We start from the raw sequence: 16,245 nt of genomic DNA on the forward strand, positions 1-16,245 counted from the left end.
TTGGTCTTTTCGCATCATTCTTGAAATTAAGAGTACCCCTCAAATTTAGCATTGAACTCATATAATGCAGCTGGACTCTCCGAGCCCTGTAGACATACAGTGATGTTTAAAATCGGTGGTGTTCCCCTTTAACAAAGCCCCATTGGCTGATTTTTTTTTTCCACCTTTCTGTTGGGTGAGGTTGCACCACAAATAAGTACCTGACACTTTGAGTGCCAAGCCCTCCACTGGTTTAAAAAAACTGGGTAACTCTGATGCAGTCTGAGGCAGGAGGGTCACAGACAGTTGAGTCACAGCGGTCTCTCGGCAGACGTCAGAGCAGTAATAGAATTATTGGCATTGTTTGGCTTTAGATGGTACACAGAGCTGAAATAAACTGCTTTTAAATCAATTAGTTTTCCATTCAGAGTCTGCGTCTTTCTGAATGAGAAAAATATCAGAGCGAGGCAACCAAGTAAGGATTGACCTTCGGATATTTGTGAATGCGTGTTTCTTTTTCTGTATGTGTGTGTTTGTGTCTTTTGGTGGGTGTGTGCACGACCTGAATTGTGTAAAGACTCAGCCAGAGTCCTCCAGCTGTCAGTGGTTCCTCTCCTTTGACACACTGCCATAAATTTCCCAGCCAACTCTTTTTTCTTTTTCACCTTTATTTACCCAGGTGTGTGTGTGTGTGTGTGTGTGTGTGTGTGTGGCCTAAAGAGTCTATGCTGAGCCCTTTACAATTACTCTTTTACACGCTATGAACTCCCCCTATGCCACTTTTCAGCCGATGCATTGGTGAGACTTGTTGGAAAAAGAGTTTTTTTTTTTTTACTTGTTCTGCTTGGATTTTCCCGGCACGTTTAAGCAGTGATGCCACAAAATTCTTCAGCAATCAGCTCATTTTTGACTTTTCACTAAAACCCCACAGTACAGCTCTGGTCACTGCATTTGTATGTTGCTTTGTACAAAAGCATCTGCCAAATATATACATGAATAAATAGATATATGGTCAGAAAATAGTAATAAATGCCTGTTATAAATCCTCTTAGCCCAAAATGAAATCTTCAAATGTCCTCTGAAAATTAGTCCACAACTCAAATGTATTCAGTTTATTTTCATAATGACAAAGAAAAGCATTAAATCCTCTCTTTTGAGTGATCAGCATTTTTTTGCTTAAAAAAGAGCATTTGATTATGAAAATAGTTGCAAATTAATTTTTTGTCATTTAACTAATCTGTTAATTGACTAATAGTTGCAGTTGTGTGCAGGTGTCAGCCTCTTTCCCGTTAATTCTGACAGTTTCTCATCCCACTGGATTAACCATGTCTCAACATCAGTTCACATTTAAGGCTTGTAGATGAAATGTGCAGTGAGTGCAGAACAGTAGATGGGTACGGGAAATGTTTCCCAGCTCTTAGTAGAGTAGGAGAGGTGGGGAGGGGTGGGTGATTCAGTGAGGAGAAAATGATGTGAGATACTTCTAAAAAAACATGGGGTTTTTCAGCCTACAGTGGAATATGGGAAGTGACTCAGCTGTACTGGCTTCAGCTTTTTGAAATTGGGTGCACACCTACACAAAAATTTTGCCTCACTGTTAAAAAAACATATTGGATATGATTGTCATGAGCTCAAATAGACAGCTGACTCCACATGCTTGAAACCACAATTCAAAGACTACATTATATCAACAAATGAAAGCCTACAAAGAAAATATAACAGCAGGAAATTGTATATGAAGGTTTTTAAAGCTGTGTAGTGACATAAAATTGCTGCATGCTTTGTGTGTGTCTGTTGCCATTATACAGTGATTATAGACTATACCGCCCTTGCTGTATATTTATTACAGGAACCAGCAATCATGAGCCCTGTGCAGTGCAATGACAAGTAAATTCTGGATTTAATGTACAATTTTGCACTTACCCACCAAATCAAGAGAAAGGATTTATTAGTTAGTTATTAGTTAGTTATTCGAGCCCTCAAGACAGCTCCTAACGTAAAGCACTGCTGACTTTTATGGAGCTTTTAAGACAAGAAAATGGTCACAGAAAAACAATGTTCTCCAAACCCTCAATATATGTGTTCCACTGTGTTACTGACATTGTATTTTGACAGTACACAGCCAAAATTAAACCAAACTGTGTATGAATTGATTTATTCATTCAGTAAATTAGTGCATATCACTAGGAGCTTGTCAGTGTTTTCATTCTTTGCACACTTTTGGCACAGGCCTCTCCACTGGTGGAGCAGGTTTACAGCTTGGGTATGCTAAATGTTATGCTGATATATTTCATTTGGCAGCTCTGTCAAGCATTTTAAAAGCCATGTGAAGTAATGTAAGTATGTATGTAATGAACCTGTGTCCTGTGTGGTGAAATTTTATATGGTAACATAGTCAAAAATACATTGACTACGACTCAAAAGTAGATGAACAAACCTGAGCCCAGAGACTTTATGTGCAGGAGCCTTTGTGAGGGAGCTTTTTAGTTTTAAGTGCAAAAATCTATCTTTCACATACTAGAAAAAGTGTCTGGATATAAACCAGACACATTACTGGAAATTTGAGCACACACACGTGCAGAAAACACACCTTATTGTGAAGTCCAGGAATTTTACAGCATAAGTCCCAGGCTGGTCTGAGGCATGCAGTAACTTAACACTGGTCACTAATCACAAACATCACAAAATTAACCTCAGTGACAGCTCTGAGAGTGGCACGGCAGAAAGTGCAGGCCCAGAAATTTCCAGCTAGCTATCTTTCATCACTCGCAGATGGTCATGAGCGTGTGTGTGTTTATGATTTGGACATGTATATTACACGTGTGCGTTCTCATATCTGTGCCTGCTGAGTATCCTGTTACTTTACTCTCATTTCATCCATATCCAGTCATCTACTTTGTTTACTTTGAGGGTCTTTTATTGGAAAAATTATTAGCAGAAAAGGTAAAATAATATTATATGTACAAGTAACAAAATAAATCAAAGTTAGTAGGCATTACCCTGGACTGATATGCTAATAACTAACAAGTTTCTCAGTTATCTTCAGCTGAATATACTCAAACATATACTCTAGATAATGTCGTTAACTTAATAACTTCTATATAATAAATGAGTTTACTCACCATTTTTGTCCCTCTACTATGTACATATACACACTTGAAGTCAATGGGCTTTGCCTGTGGCAGCATTATCATCCAATGTAACTTCAGAGCTTTTGAATGGAAACTTTCACACACAATCGACCTTTGATTCTGGTTTTCAAACTGGAAAAACAGCTATTTTAAGTTTTGACAGAGATTCTTCAGTCAATTACTGGATGATTTTACCTCCAACGGCTTCTCTGTAGTGATGAGCTATCACAGACAGACGTTGCTTTGTGTTCAGGGGTCACAAGCGATTTGGTCTGATTCATACTTGATGATACTACAGGTTTAAATTACAGGTTTCAATCTTGCAGTGAAAACTAAAAACCCTGTATACAATGAAGTTGATTTTCATGAGCAACATGTGCCACAATTTGTAGACAAAGACACAAACACTTTGAACAGTCTCATGCTGACTTTCCACACCAAACTGCAGTGAATTACATCATGTCTTTGGTTTCTTGGGGGGTAAAAGACAAAAAACAAAAAAACTCTCCATCCTCCACACAGTAATTGCTTGAACCCATTTTCCATTAGTCTCTCAGTAAGTCAGAGCACCTGTGCCTGTCCAGTCCTCACTTTGTCTTACATCCACAGCCACCAGGGAGCAGTTTTATCAGTCCCTTTACGACCTGTCTGCTTGGCCTGTTCAATACGCTACGTGTCGGAGCAGCTGTAAATGGCCTTTCAGGACACTTCTCTCGGCACTGGAGAGCTTTTACAGGTCAGACTGGCCAGTGTGGATTTGTTTTATGTCACTGCATGTGTGTGCAGGCTTTCAGAGAGAGTATGTGATGGTCTGAATGACGGATGAGAGGATTTGGATGTAAATGGAAGTTTGGTAGAGCCTGTTTGTCCCCGTACAACCCCGTCACCGGGAAATTATATTGTGAAATTCTTTTACCAAAGGTTGTGATGGAAAATAACCACATCACACACACACGTTTTACTTATTCTGTAAGGAAACTGATGTAAAGTTTTCAGCAAAGTAACAGTGGACTCTCTGTTTAATATTTCCTCCCACTGAAATAACAGATACACACCAAACAGAGATACTTACACCAGAGAGGAATTGTCGGTATGAAGAAGATGAGAAAAGTAATTTTGAATTTGATTTTTATTGAGGAATGATTTGTTAGCTGCAATGTAAAACCATGCAAACATTTTCCACTTGGCTTTGCCAAGACGGTGTCATAAAGCACCGATTTATCTTACACACTATCTGACCCTCTTCCTCCTTCCTCTCTGCCTCGGCATTATGGGAGCGGGCAGTTTAAAAACAGAGGTATTTACGACTCAGCACTCTCCTCCTGGAGTTCCTGGAGCTCCACAAAACATGTGGGACTGGCAGTGTGACACCACCAGTTTAAAGATAGACATGGTTTTGGTTGGCTATCTGGCTATTTTGTATCAGGATCCATCTGTCTGTCTGCACACCTGCCTGTCTATCTGTCTAACGTGTGCAGTTAAAGCAGGACTGAACAGTGTATGAGAGAACTGGGACTGTGAAAGTGCCCGATGTTAAATCCTAAATTCAGAATTAGACTATCACCAGAATGAAGCCTCACCATTTTACTGTTATAGCTGTTTGAGGTGGAGCTATTTTAAATTGATTTATACTTGGTAGTTTAATGTGTTAAAATAAAGTTTTGAAATACTAATAGGATAATATTTCATGCATGTAAAATCTAAATCTGCACAATAATTAGGAACTATAGCTGTCAAATCTGTCAAATAATGGTAGTGCAGTCTTGTATAAAGTACAATATCTACCTCTAAAATATACTAAATATAAAATAACACATAATGGAAATACTCTGTAAAGCAGAGCATTTTTATCTGAAAATATGTTATTAAAATGTGTTCAAAATACATGAACAGCAGTAGCAATATAGCAGTAGAATAGAAGCAGCATCTATTTTAAATTAAAAAAGGGGGAAAAACATGATTTATCAAGTTTCAACTGTTTAAATGATGCAAGTGTGGAAAGCTTGAACAATTCTGCTTTTGGTGGGGCTCATATAAGAGGAGCTGTGTGTTATCTCAAGTGAAAACGCTGCTTTCATCCACTTTGACCTGGGCTTCAAAACTAAAGGGACCTGTCGCCATCTACTGGTCAAAAGGAGTAATCACCTGACTTTAAACCACAGCTGCAAACATAATGAGGCCTTGATTAAAACACAGCGACTCCACCTCTTTAAATAAAACGGGGTGTGGAGGAAACAAACAGCAGAGCCCCGCACATACAGCACCTGCAGCGTTTTGAAGTGAAGAGCTCAGACATGTCAGACAGCAGCAGAAAGAATTACATCCCATCAGGCCGACAGCTCCACAGGACTCCTCTGGCGGAGGTAAAGAGACACCTGGATTTTTGTAACGGAAATTTCAATGACAGTCATGAGGAACCACAGGAGAACATGGAGGTACGTGCAGAGATTGTCCATTATTTCACCGCCCCTGTTTATCTAACTGAAATGAGTTAAATCTGTCATCCTCTTACTGATCAACAGATATGCACCACAGATCAAGACAACGATGACCTGAGCAGGATGTTTGATGTCAGCACTCCTGAGAAAAGAACAGGTACCAAGTGGTGATCTATAGAATATAGTCTGCAAAGCTTGTAAAGCACTAGATTTACTTGCAAGGTGGTCTTCCTGCACTTCCTTCACAGAAAATATTTTGGAACCTGATCACCTGAACTCCATGCTGAAAGGGATGAAGGGGTATCAGCTGACAGCAGGTGACTTGGAGTTTATTAAAAAGATGAAACAAGAGGAAGTCCTTAAAAAACTGCAGGTAATTCTGGCTTTCTCTCTCCGTGCTGCTTGATCACAGTTGTGTTCTTCAGTTACGCCTTGATTTTTTTTTACTAAGATGTGAGTTTGCTGATGAATTTGGGATATTTTGACTGTCCTCAGGGAGAACTGGAAGAGGTGCAGAGGTCATTGAAAAGGGAAATGATGGACTATGAGCAGGCGTGTGCTTCCAGGAAGATGGCACAGGCTGAACTCAACAAGGTAAGGCTCTTTTTGAATTACAATAAACAAGGAAGGTGATGAGAGGATGACAAAACTCTTGCAAGTTGCCCTTTTTATCTTGTGAAATCCTTGTCTTCAAAATGTCAGCTATTCAGTAAGAAACAGAACAAGTTTGGCAATAAAAAATCTTAACTCACAGCTTCAAAGGCAGTTCTATACTGATACTCGGGCACATCTGACCTTTTTACCACCATAATAACTTTCTCTGTGTTCAAGCTTGTGTCTGTTAGAGGCATTTTTACTAGCATTTTATATTGCCTCTAAAATGGCATTATTTTCCCCTGAAAGGTCAACGATGGTATAAATATGAAGCTGAAGATGATGGATCCTTTGAGATCATTCCTCTGGCATTTACAGTCTGTTAGATAACGTTCAGTGGAAATTCACAAAAACCCAGGGATGTGATAACGTCCAACAAAGGTTAAGATGCAGATTGTATCCACAACTTCAAACACAAGCCCACTGAGCCTGCAGAATGAATGGTTTTAAAACAGCAAATACCAATAAAATCCTTGTACATGAAATATAGTTGGAAAGAAAACAAGAATTCATCCTGCTGATCCTCATGTATGTGCTGTTTTTCTTTCAGCTCCCATCTTGTGAAGATCTCACCGAGTGGGCACAGGTGGTCCTCAAAATGACACTGGCATCGGCCGAGTTGACAGACCTAGATGCCAAGTCTCTTCTGGCCATGGTGACGAAAGAGAAGGTCCAGAGAGCCATGGATGAGAAGAGGGCTGAACTCAATCGGATAGAGAAGACGCTGGCAAACAAGTAATGAATAGCTTGCGCAGGTGAAGCTGTGTGCCGCACTGGAGGCAGCCTGTGTTGCATTTGAAAGCATCATGCCAGTCTTTACTTATGTATTAGACTATTCACTTGGTTTTCCAATTACATATTCCTGTGAAGACAATATTATGCTTTGAGTTTTTATTTTTAGCTTTTGTAGCTTAGGAATGCTTCAGTAGCTTTAGTACTGTTGGCAATTTTCCAACTACACTGTAGATAAAATATAGGATCAAATACCAACAAACATCTGTGATAGGAGGAAGAAGACGGCTAAAGAGAGAGGGCAGCTTGAAAAACAGATTGCCACTGAACAGGTAAGAGTGGCTCCAATTTGTTTCATATTTTTTTGTTAAATAATTTTAACAAAAAAAATATTTTTATTTGTTTTCAGCTAAAGATACAGGGGTTAATGTCCCAGTTATCTGACCTGAGAGCTGAACTTGCACAAGAAGAGGTGAGAATCTGATTCAATCTTTATTACCTGCTGATTTTTGGTCTTCACTCTTGCAAAACATTGTCTTGAGGGGAGGAAAAAGGTAGCATCTAGTTCTCAAAAGAAATAATGTGGTTTCACAGGAAGCCTGTGAAGCTCTCGAGAGGCAGAGCAAGATCAAAGAAGTAAAACATCAAGGAAAGGGAAGAAAGAAGAAACCTCCAGAGAAGTTGCAAGATGCAACTAACCACCCTGTGGCTCCAGTTGTTGCTGGAGAGGAGACACAAAACATTGGCCTGAGAAGATCCAAGAGGATAGCAAGCAGGAGATGAAGCTTTTTTTGGTGTGTGTTTTAGCAACTTTTTTATTTCTCCAATATTTTGCTTCGTGACATCGATCTTTTTAAAATGTTATGCATAGTTTTTTTTGTGTAATTATGTGTAATGTATTTGTTGACCTTTATTTTTATAAAAAAAAATAAAATGATGGTATACCACAAAGTAACAAAATGACTATTATGAATTAAGTTACTGTTAGAAATAAAGCTTCAGTAATGTTAAAAAAGAAAACAAAAAAAAAGGACACCTCAGAAGAGTGAACACTTGTCAACACAAGGGCCTGAAGCCCAAACCCTCATGACAAACTGAATTAAATGTGACGTGTTTAATTTGTGGTTCAAAGGGAATTCAGTTCCTCTGTTCTATTTTTACAAATTGGCCCCATGTCACAAACAGCTCTCTAACTCGTGTTTTTCTGCGTCTGTAGATCAGCAATCCAAATCTAATCATACGTCAGTACGTGGTAATGCAGAGAATATTTTTGATTATGTGAGTTTATGAGACGTTTCCGAAGCTAAAACCCAATTTCTCTCTGAGCCAGTGGACGTTTTATCACACCTCATCTCTCTCATTCACTGTCACAGTTGGAAATGAGTCACGAGTGCTGTAATTTCCCTCAAGTAATTCTTGGACAGACAAGTGGCAATTTGGGCGTAATGTTGTTAATCTTACATTAACTCCCAATCAATCGGTCTGAGTGGGGAGGAAACAGAACACGCCACATTCACTGTCCAAGTCTGTAGTGGGAAAAAATTGTGCTGACAGAAGGAATGTTTCGAGGCACCTTCTTATGTTACAAATTAAGTCTGAACCGACGGTCAGATTTGTCAGTCATTTGCCAGGGTTTGATCCACAAACGGCTACAGTCTTGACAGCTGGAGTAACATCTATCTTCACAGCAAAAGTTCTGTTATATTTTTTTATCCCTGACTTTTCCTGCAATCTGGGAGGCTCATTTTTAGTCTTTCTGTAATCCCCAGGACCTGACAGGAGATTACCCTTTTTTCCCTCACAACTATGCATACACACACATATTTGTCTGATGGTCAAGCACAACGACCCGGCCAAGACCAAAGTAATACAAGCACAGGGTGGGAATCATGGATCCATATCCTGCTATTAAGTTTAATAGTCTAATATTAATCAAGCCACTTCACCTCTCCAAAAAACTTATCATGAGCAATGAGTGTATTCTGAAAATGGGTTTAGTTTTGGCTGCAGAGAGTTAATCTTTTTTTTTCTGTTATTCCTGCATTATTTCTGTTTCCTTCTCTGCGGCTCCAAGTTTCTCTGCCTGTGTTTGCCAGACCTGGAACCCTGAACTGCTTTTGAGAATCAAGGCATGGGAATGTTACCTCAAGTACGTCAATTTCAGAAATCAGATCTTGTTTACGGACCGAGTCCAAGCAGACAGCTGGGACCTGGCCCAAGGAATTGTGGGTCATGGATTATATACAAATTGTGCATGTCTTTCGCCTTGTGGCTGGATATACTTCCCTCTGTATTTAGGCACTTATGAAATGAGCACACATATTTTTCCTTTTTACAAAATAAACACACACAGCAGCTATTGTATCAATTGTCGCATATATATTATTGTGTAGTTTTGTATATTAAAATTAAAAGGTTATTTTAAGTGTATAATAATACCTTATAACATCTGTATGTACAGACACTGACTATAACTTCTGAGCTTCCACAGAATAACTAATAACTGCCGCTTTTGTAGTGTGATCAATTTACAGATAACTCTTTTTTTTTTGCATGGGTGCATTTAGAGGAAGTGACCACAAGGTGGCAGTGCTACAGACATTAACCTTCGAGTTCATACCGTTGCAGTTATTTTGGCCATCTTACTCTCCCATTTCTGAATATATACATTTCTGCACATTGTAACAGTTGATGATGTGTTTTTGATGAATCTGATGAGAAGGTGAGGTGAGAGTAGCAGATTGTTCTGGCTTTCTTCAAGCTAACTTACAAACACATGCATTTGCACATTTTCATCACATAATTTCTAAAGAAGTGTAGTTTTGTTTTGAAGGTATATTTACTTAACCACTTTACGTAGGTAAAATTTGAGGTACTTGAACATTACTTGGGTATTTTCTTTTCGTACTACTTTATACCAATATTGTGAAATGTTTTTACTTGACAAATCCAGATATTTGCACATATCTCTCTATATATAGAGAGATATGTGCAATGACCTTGGTCAGTGTTTTTGCTGTTGTAGTGAGTGGACACAGGTACATCTTATGGCCTGAAGGGAGTGAGTGGTTGGGGTGTTTTGCTGCTGATTATGAGGACAGTGAGGGAGAATGGATGCCACAGTCATGTTAAAGAACTATGTAGGTTTCACAGAAACTCCATATTCTTAGCCTTTACAGAATTAGATCTTTCTTAAATCAAGTATGATCCATAATTACCATTTATAAGCAGCATTTTGTGGGTTAGGGCCAGTTGTGGAAGAAGTACTCTGATCTTTTACTCAAGTAAAAGCAGCAATAGCATAATGTAGAAATACTGTTCATGCAGATGCAAATGTTGTAATTCATGCAATAGAGGGCTAACATCTGTTAAAACACTAGTGACAAGGTTAAAGAGCACAGCAGCTTTGGTGTGACAAGTTATTTAGTGTCAGACTTTTGCATGCCGTCGCGGACCATCTGTCCTCCCCTGTTACATTTCTCTGTTTAGCTTGGACACTGAAACAAGACAGTCCCCACTCCACTGCCAAGGAAAACCCTGTAAAAGTACATTAGTTAGAGCGATGTCTGAGACCAGAGGAGGTGAGGCCTGTGACACATGTATGAGCCGCCGTGCCAAGTCTAGCGATGGCAGGAACACATTTGCACTCGCTAAAGGCATCCAAATCTCAGTGTGGAGGCAAAGTGTGAAACCTACTGCTCAGGTCTTGTGCCAGTCCCACTCAAATCCCAAACCGAGAGAGCACTTCTCGAGAGGATGCGTCTCTGTGATGTGGTTTGAGATGACCGCAGACACCAAAGAGGTTTGGTTCCATCATTGGAGTGAAGGGTCTGAAATAATGTGAATAGCATGGAAGAAAAGAAAAGCCAAAACTACATCTAAATTCATGAATAATTTGGAGGTGCATAAAAGTAAGAGTAAGAACAAAAAGAGCAAAGCATTTGTTACTGAAGCCATTTGTTTTTGCTCTCTTGCAAGGAATCCACCAGGGAAAGAGAAGACAGGAAGGAAGGATGTCTTGCAGTTGCTCGTAAACCAAATAAAAAATAAAATGCATTAGGCTAAACATTGGACAATACCTGCATATGCACAGGCAATTTGTGGATAGTGAACGTATGAGGAGAACAATCTTCAGCATAGTTCAAGTCCCCAAACTGCCTATTCCCTTTCTTGTAGAGTTAAATCAGAAAATCAATATCCATACAAAATTAATATAGAAATATATTTATAACAATGATATACAGCTATATATATTAATGCATATATGTATATAGACAAACCTATGGACAATTTGTGCCATATTTCACAGATAAAGTGCTAACATTTATTTATGATGATGACTTTAAGATGAACCAAGTATTATAACATGTTTATCAGTGAGCTTAAGGTGGATCGATTTGGAGCCAGGATTTCTTTATGCTAAGTTAAGCTAAGATTCCTACCCCTGGCTGTTGTTTATATTTACTGTACAGATATGAAATGCCATCGGTCTTCTCCTCTAACTGTATTTCCCAAGATAAGATAAGACAGACGTGTTCGATGATGCCGACCTTTCACGTCTGCCAACATTTTTGTTCCATGATCTGAATGAGACATATACTGTACCCTGACAGACATTAAGATATTCACTACATTTCCCAGCACTTTTTCAAACAGCTCATATGAAAAATGCTATGAATACCAGTATCCCAAAAAAGGAGGCAAAGTGCCTCCGAACACACCTGCAGTCAATTAGTCCCTCCGCCTGCTCTATCTCATGTAACATACTCAAGTTCACTTCAATCAGATGACTGTGAATTCTTGCACGCAGGATTACTTGAATCTACTGTACAAGGCAACTCGTGCCACACGTGTTACACACTGTGTGTCTTATTGTGTGTGTCCCATCCTAGAAACTATCAAGTCTATGTTTGTTCAGATGGTGCCGTTTACTTTTACTAAGGAAAAGAAGTATTTCAAATTTCAGGTTTGCATTGAGATTTAAGAGGAAAAAAACCTGCATCAATGTAATATAGTGTTTAAATTCATTTCTAATTACTAATGTCATGAATACAGTTAATCATTAGTTTAAGATGTCATTTATCAACAGAACAGCACAAATTTTACTTTATAAGAACTATTAAATATCCCAAGAGAGCAGGTACTTCCCACACCTCCCTGAGAGCAGCTTTATATTCAATTTTAACTTGATATGAACAAGATGTGCATATACACATTTTACAAAATACATTTTAGCTGCAGCTGTTGACAGATATATAACATTTTGAATATTTATTTTTAAGTTGATGTATTTTGAGAATCTGTTTCTTCCATAGTAATTGAAAGTGGAACATAATGTCAGGACTGTTACAAACAAATTTAAAGAAGGACTATAAATTGTTGCCTTTCCTTGAGAAATATTGAATAGATTAACTATATAAAATCATTTATATGTTCAATTGTGGAATATATCCTAGTGATGATAGGTCCTGAGCAGACATTACCTTATTTTGAGAGGTCATAAGGCAAAAAGCTGCCGTATACAAAGTCCGTTATCCCTTGTGACTTGTAGGATTTATCAGCTGTAAACATTAACAAACCTCCATCATGTATTCTGAGGCAGCAACTTTTTTTCAATCAACACAGTCTGTGTGTAATCTCTCTGCAAGTGGCTTGACTCAGCCAATAAAAACTAGTCCTCCTGGCAAGTGAAGAGAGGGCACGCTCAGTCCGTCAAAGCTGGACAAACTGGGCGCAGAACCGAGCTGCTGAGGAGGCCCAGACCCACTGCAAAGACCAACAGTAGCCTTCTGCCTTTCATTTTCCTTTTCTGGTCTGGCTATATTCTTATTATTATTCTGTCTCTGTTTTGACTCTGTCTTTCTTCCTCTCTCTCACACTCTCTCCATCCTCATCTCTGTTCCTGTTCTTTGAAATGGCATGTGCCGTTCAGACGCTCTGTGAAGCTGCCAGATTCCCCCCAACATGAATATGATGTGAGGCAGGTCGAGATGAATTCATCACCACTGTGGCATTGAGTTGTGAGACCGAATGGAGTTGACAAAGCCTCCCGGAGATGGCTGACATCAGCTGTTTCCATCTCTGGAAGTCATTTTGCTAGAAAATAAAGAACACCAAGATGTCAGTGTAACCTTAAGTGATATATTCCTTTATATTTATGGGACAGTAGGAGGGAATTTAATTCCCCTTAAATATCAACATCACTTACTACTCACACATCTAGCAGAGGCAACCCTCCAATTATTTCTCACTGGGCTACACTGACATTAATTATGTCACATCTTTATTATAAAGATTGGGCAGTTAGTTGATTACAGCTCAGATTAAAATATAATACTGTTATGTCATTTGTGGTTTTGGCTTTGGAGCAAGAGAGCGACAGCAGAGATGTAGTTCTGAGAGGTTCTTCAGCAACCTCACCAGCAGGAGATGGTCCTCTGCATCAGTCATGAATGGGCTCAGTTCTTATTCAAGTGGCCTATAGAGACAGTAGGAATCATGTCCTGTGTGTTGGGTGAAACACTGTGTGAAATTGTTTGAGAGTTAACAAAATGTCAGACTTTGACACAAGAGACCGCTGTTTGCTCTCCATTTCCTACTGACAGTGAACATTTGTGTCCCTGAGTCATGCCCACAGTCGTAATTATAGGGCTTCTTTTTATCCCTATATTAGTGAAATGACACTTTAATAAGCAGATATTGTAACAATAGAGAGAGAGAAAGACAGAGAAAATCTTTTGATGGCTAACAATTTAAGTTTAGGCCCGAATAAAGATAGGAGATAGGAGATAGGACAGGATCGCACAGAGTCTAGACCCTGGTGGTTAATTGACCTCACTAGTAGAAGTAGGCAGAGCATAAAAGACTCACAGGCTCAGCGGGAAAAATTACAGCATGTTATGGGAAAATTTCAACTAATGCAATATTAAGGTTGTAATACAAAAACTATAGCAGTAACTACAACCAATTAGGCACATCTCCATGCTTGTTACTAATAGACCTCTTACTCTGGGCCATCTCACCACAACACTCCCTCACTTTGGCATCAGTGTCTCAGCCTGTGTGGTAAAGCGGGGCCAGGGTCAGTTTACGCTGCTCCTCAGAGGAATGCTGGGAATTGTTTGCACTGTCTGCTTCAACTTCTGCTGCTTCTAGCCTGGCTCAGTTTTGCTGTTTCTGGATACACACACACACACACATGAACTCAACTCGGAGTTGCTTTGGTGTTATGGCTGCAGCATGTTTGTCTTAATGGTGTCTGAGAAACATTGGATGGACGTTGAGTTGTGTGTATGTGTGTGAATGTCTCAGTACGAACCCGTAATAGACAGATTCTGGGATAAACATTCACTTTCTGATGCTGGCGAACGCAGCATCCTGGTCTGGTTGGCGAGCGTAAAAGTGAGCCTGTTTTGAAGATATTAATGCAAATATTTTGCCAAGTGCAGAAATAAAACAGGGCTTTGTGGCTTTATCTGACACACAAGCAGGAAGGAATTCAGCTTTTTTTGCTTCAATCGCATGCACAAAAAAGTATTTCTGTTCAACATCATGCTCCCTTACTTGACAAATGCTCCTGAAAACACAGGACAAGGCTCTCTAATGATTCTTTCAACTGTTTCACAACATGGAGCTGAAATACCTGTGGTCTGGTGCTCTTCATAGTTCAAAGCATGTAATGTGTGCTGCAAATTACAGTATGCCCTAAATAATAGGTGGAAAAAAAGACATCCATCATTTATGTTGAAATTATCTTCAAATTAGTTTGGACAGCTCTGACAGTCGTGCTTCATGGCAAAGAGGCAAGAGTTTGGCTCATTGTCGAGATCTTCAGGCTGTGATATTTCATACCTTCACCTCCAGACACGTGAATGTCAGACAGCTGCCATTCCTGACTCCAGAGGAATAACATGATCTTCATCACATTAGAAAATAAAAGGAAGTATGCACACACCAAAATATTCTAAGTGCCGTAGTTACAAGATCAAACACTGGACATAATTTGTCCTCTATGTGTCATTCTAGAGTAGCAACATATTTCTTTTGTTTATACCAATTACAGTGATTATTGTGGTTTAAAGTTTGCTGCATCTAAATGTGGGTTTGACCAAGACTTTTCTCAGATTTATGATTCATTAGGCTACAGAAAGTCAAAGTAAACCTGCTAGTAATGAGGCTAAATCATAGACAAAACAGGCAGACTTTAACTTAATTGTAAAACACAATTTTCATGTTTAACATAGCTTTACATAAGGCACAAAGACAGGGATGAAAGAAACAAAAATCTTCATCAGCAGAATAAAAATTACAGTCCACCGAAAGCTATGAATAAAGACAAAACTTCATTGTGGAAACACATGCCTTCACCCTGGACGTACAGACTTACCTTGTTAGTCTTATTTTTAGCCATATTAAGGTTATTAGAGTGTGAGAATGGAGACATGTACACCACTTGTATGGTGTTCAAAGGCAATATTTATTTGATCCCCTGGACATGATGAGTTCTTGTTGCAGCCTAATTCCCGAATCCACTCTGTGCTGTACCACTCTGCTACTACTCCCAAAGGAACTGCTGTTAAACTCATGTTTATGTTCTGTTTCATGCCGTCTGGATCCTTTTATAATTGCTTTGCAAAAGAAATACTGGTATGAGGGTAAAAGAATCACATCTTTGTGTTGAAACCTTGAATACTGAATACTTATTTATATTTCAAATATGGTCAGTTTAAATCTCCTCACTCATTTAACAAGTTTGAAAGATACACTTTACACTTTAATCCAAGCCATACATTCAATGGCTTTGTCATGATTATGAATTAATGAGGAAACATTATTCCCTTGTTACCATTTGTATTATATATTTCAATAAATATGACGGAATATATGATTAATCAATAATGAAAGTTTATGTTCGGCGTAGACTTAGCACTGAAAGACAGTCAGCAAACCTTACAAATAGCTGCAAGCCACTGATAATAAAAGTTCAAATTCAATACTGACACTTAGGAATAGCTTTATTAGAATGGAAATTATGTCCTGTTCAGGTTTATGCCAATTCAACAAGCCTCACTTCGCAGCAAACTCAAACATTTGCCCCAAACCCAGTGGGCCCAGACTTTGGCCAGACCTCGGCCCAGATAAACAGACAATGACTCAGCGGCTTTTCAAGCTGTGAGCAAGCTCTTTTTTGGATCCACCTAAAATTGATTAATTTACTTCCCCACCATCAAGCAGCGGGGGTTTCCAGTCCACACATATCTGGCCCCCGTTCCAAGGGCAGCAGAGGAATGAAATGCAAGCCAAAGCCTTTG

The 16,245-nt window shown here is 39.0% G+C and overlaps 1 protein-coding gene across 1 annotated transcript; it reads left to right on the forward strand.

Moving 5' to 3' along the window:
- The first annotated feature begins 5,260 nt into the window (after positions 1-5,260).
- On the forward strand, positions 5,261-7,902 carry LOC139609762 (fibrinogen- and Ig-binding protein). The gene is made up of 8 exons (XM_071464726.1): positions 5,261-5,545; positions 5,633-5,705; positions 5,797-5,921; positions 6,044-6,142; positions 6,753-6,937; positions 7,209-7,266; positions 7,344-7,406; positions 7,529-7,902. The coding sequence occupies exons 1-8, from the start codon at positions 5,405-5,407 to the stop codon at positions 7,715-7,717; spliced, it is 933 nt and encodes a 310-aa protein (XP_071320827.1). The 5' UTR covers positions 5,261-5,404; the 3' UTR covers positions 7,718-7,902.
- Positions 7,903-16,245: the final 8,343 nt, after the last annotated feature.

This window comes from Trachinotus anak, unplaced genomic scaffold (genome assembly GCF_046630095.1).
Source record: "Trachinotus anak isolate AG129_WGS33_773 ecotype Australia unplaced genomic scaffold, CSIRO_AGI_Tana_v1 ptg000026l, whole genome shotgun sequence".
In the NCBI taxonomy this organism is placed as follows: Eukaryota; Metazoa; Chordata; class Actinopteri; order Carangiformes; family Carangidae; genus Trachinotus; species Trachinotus anak.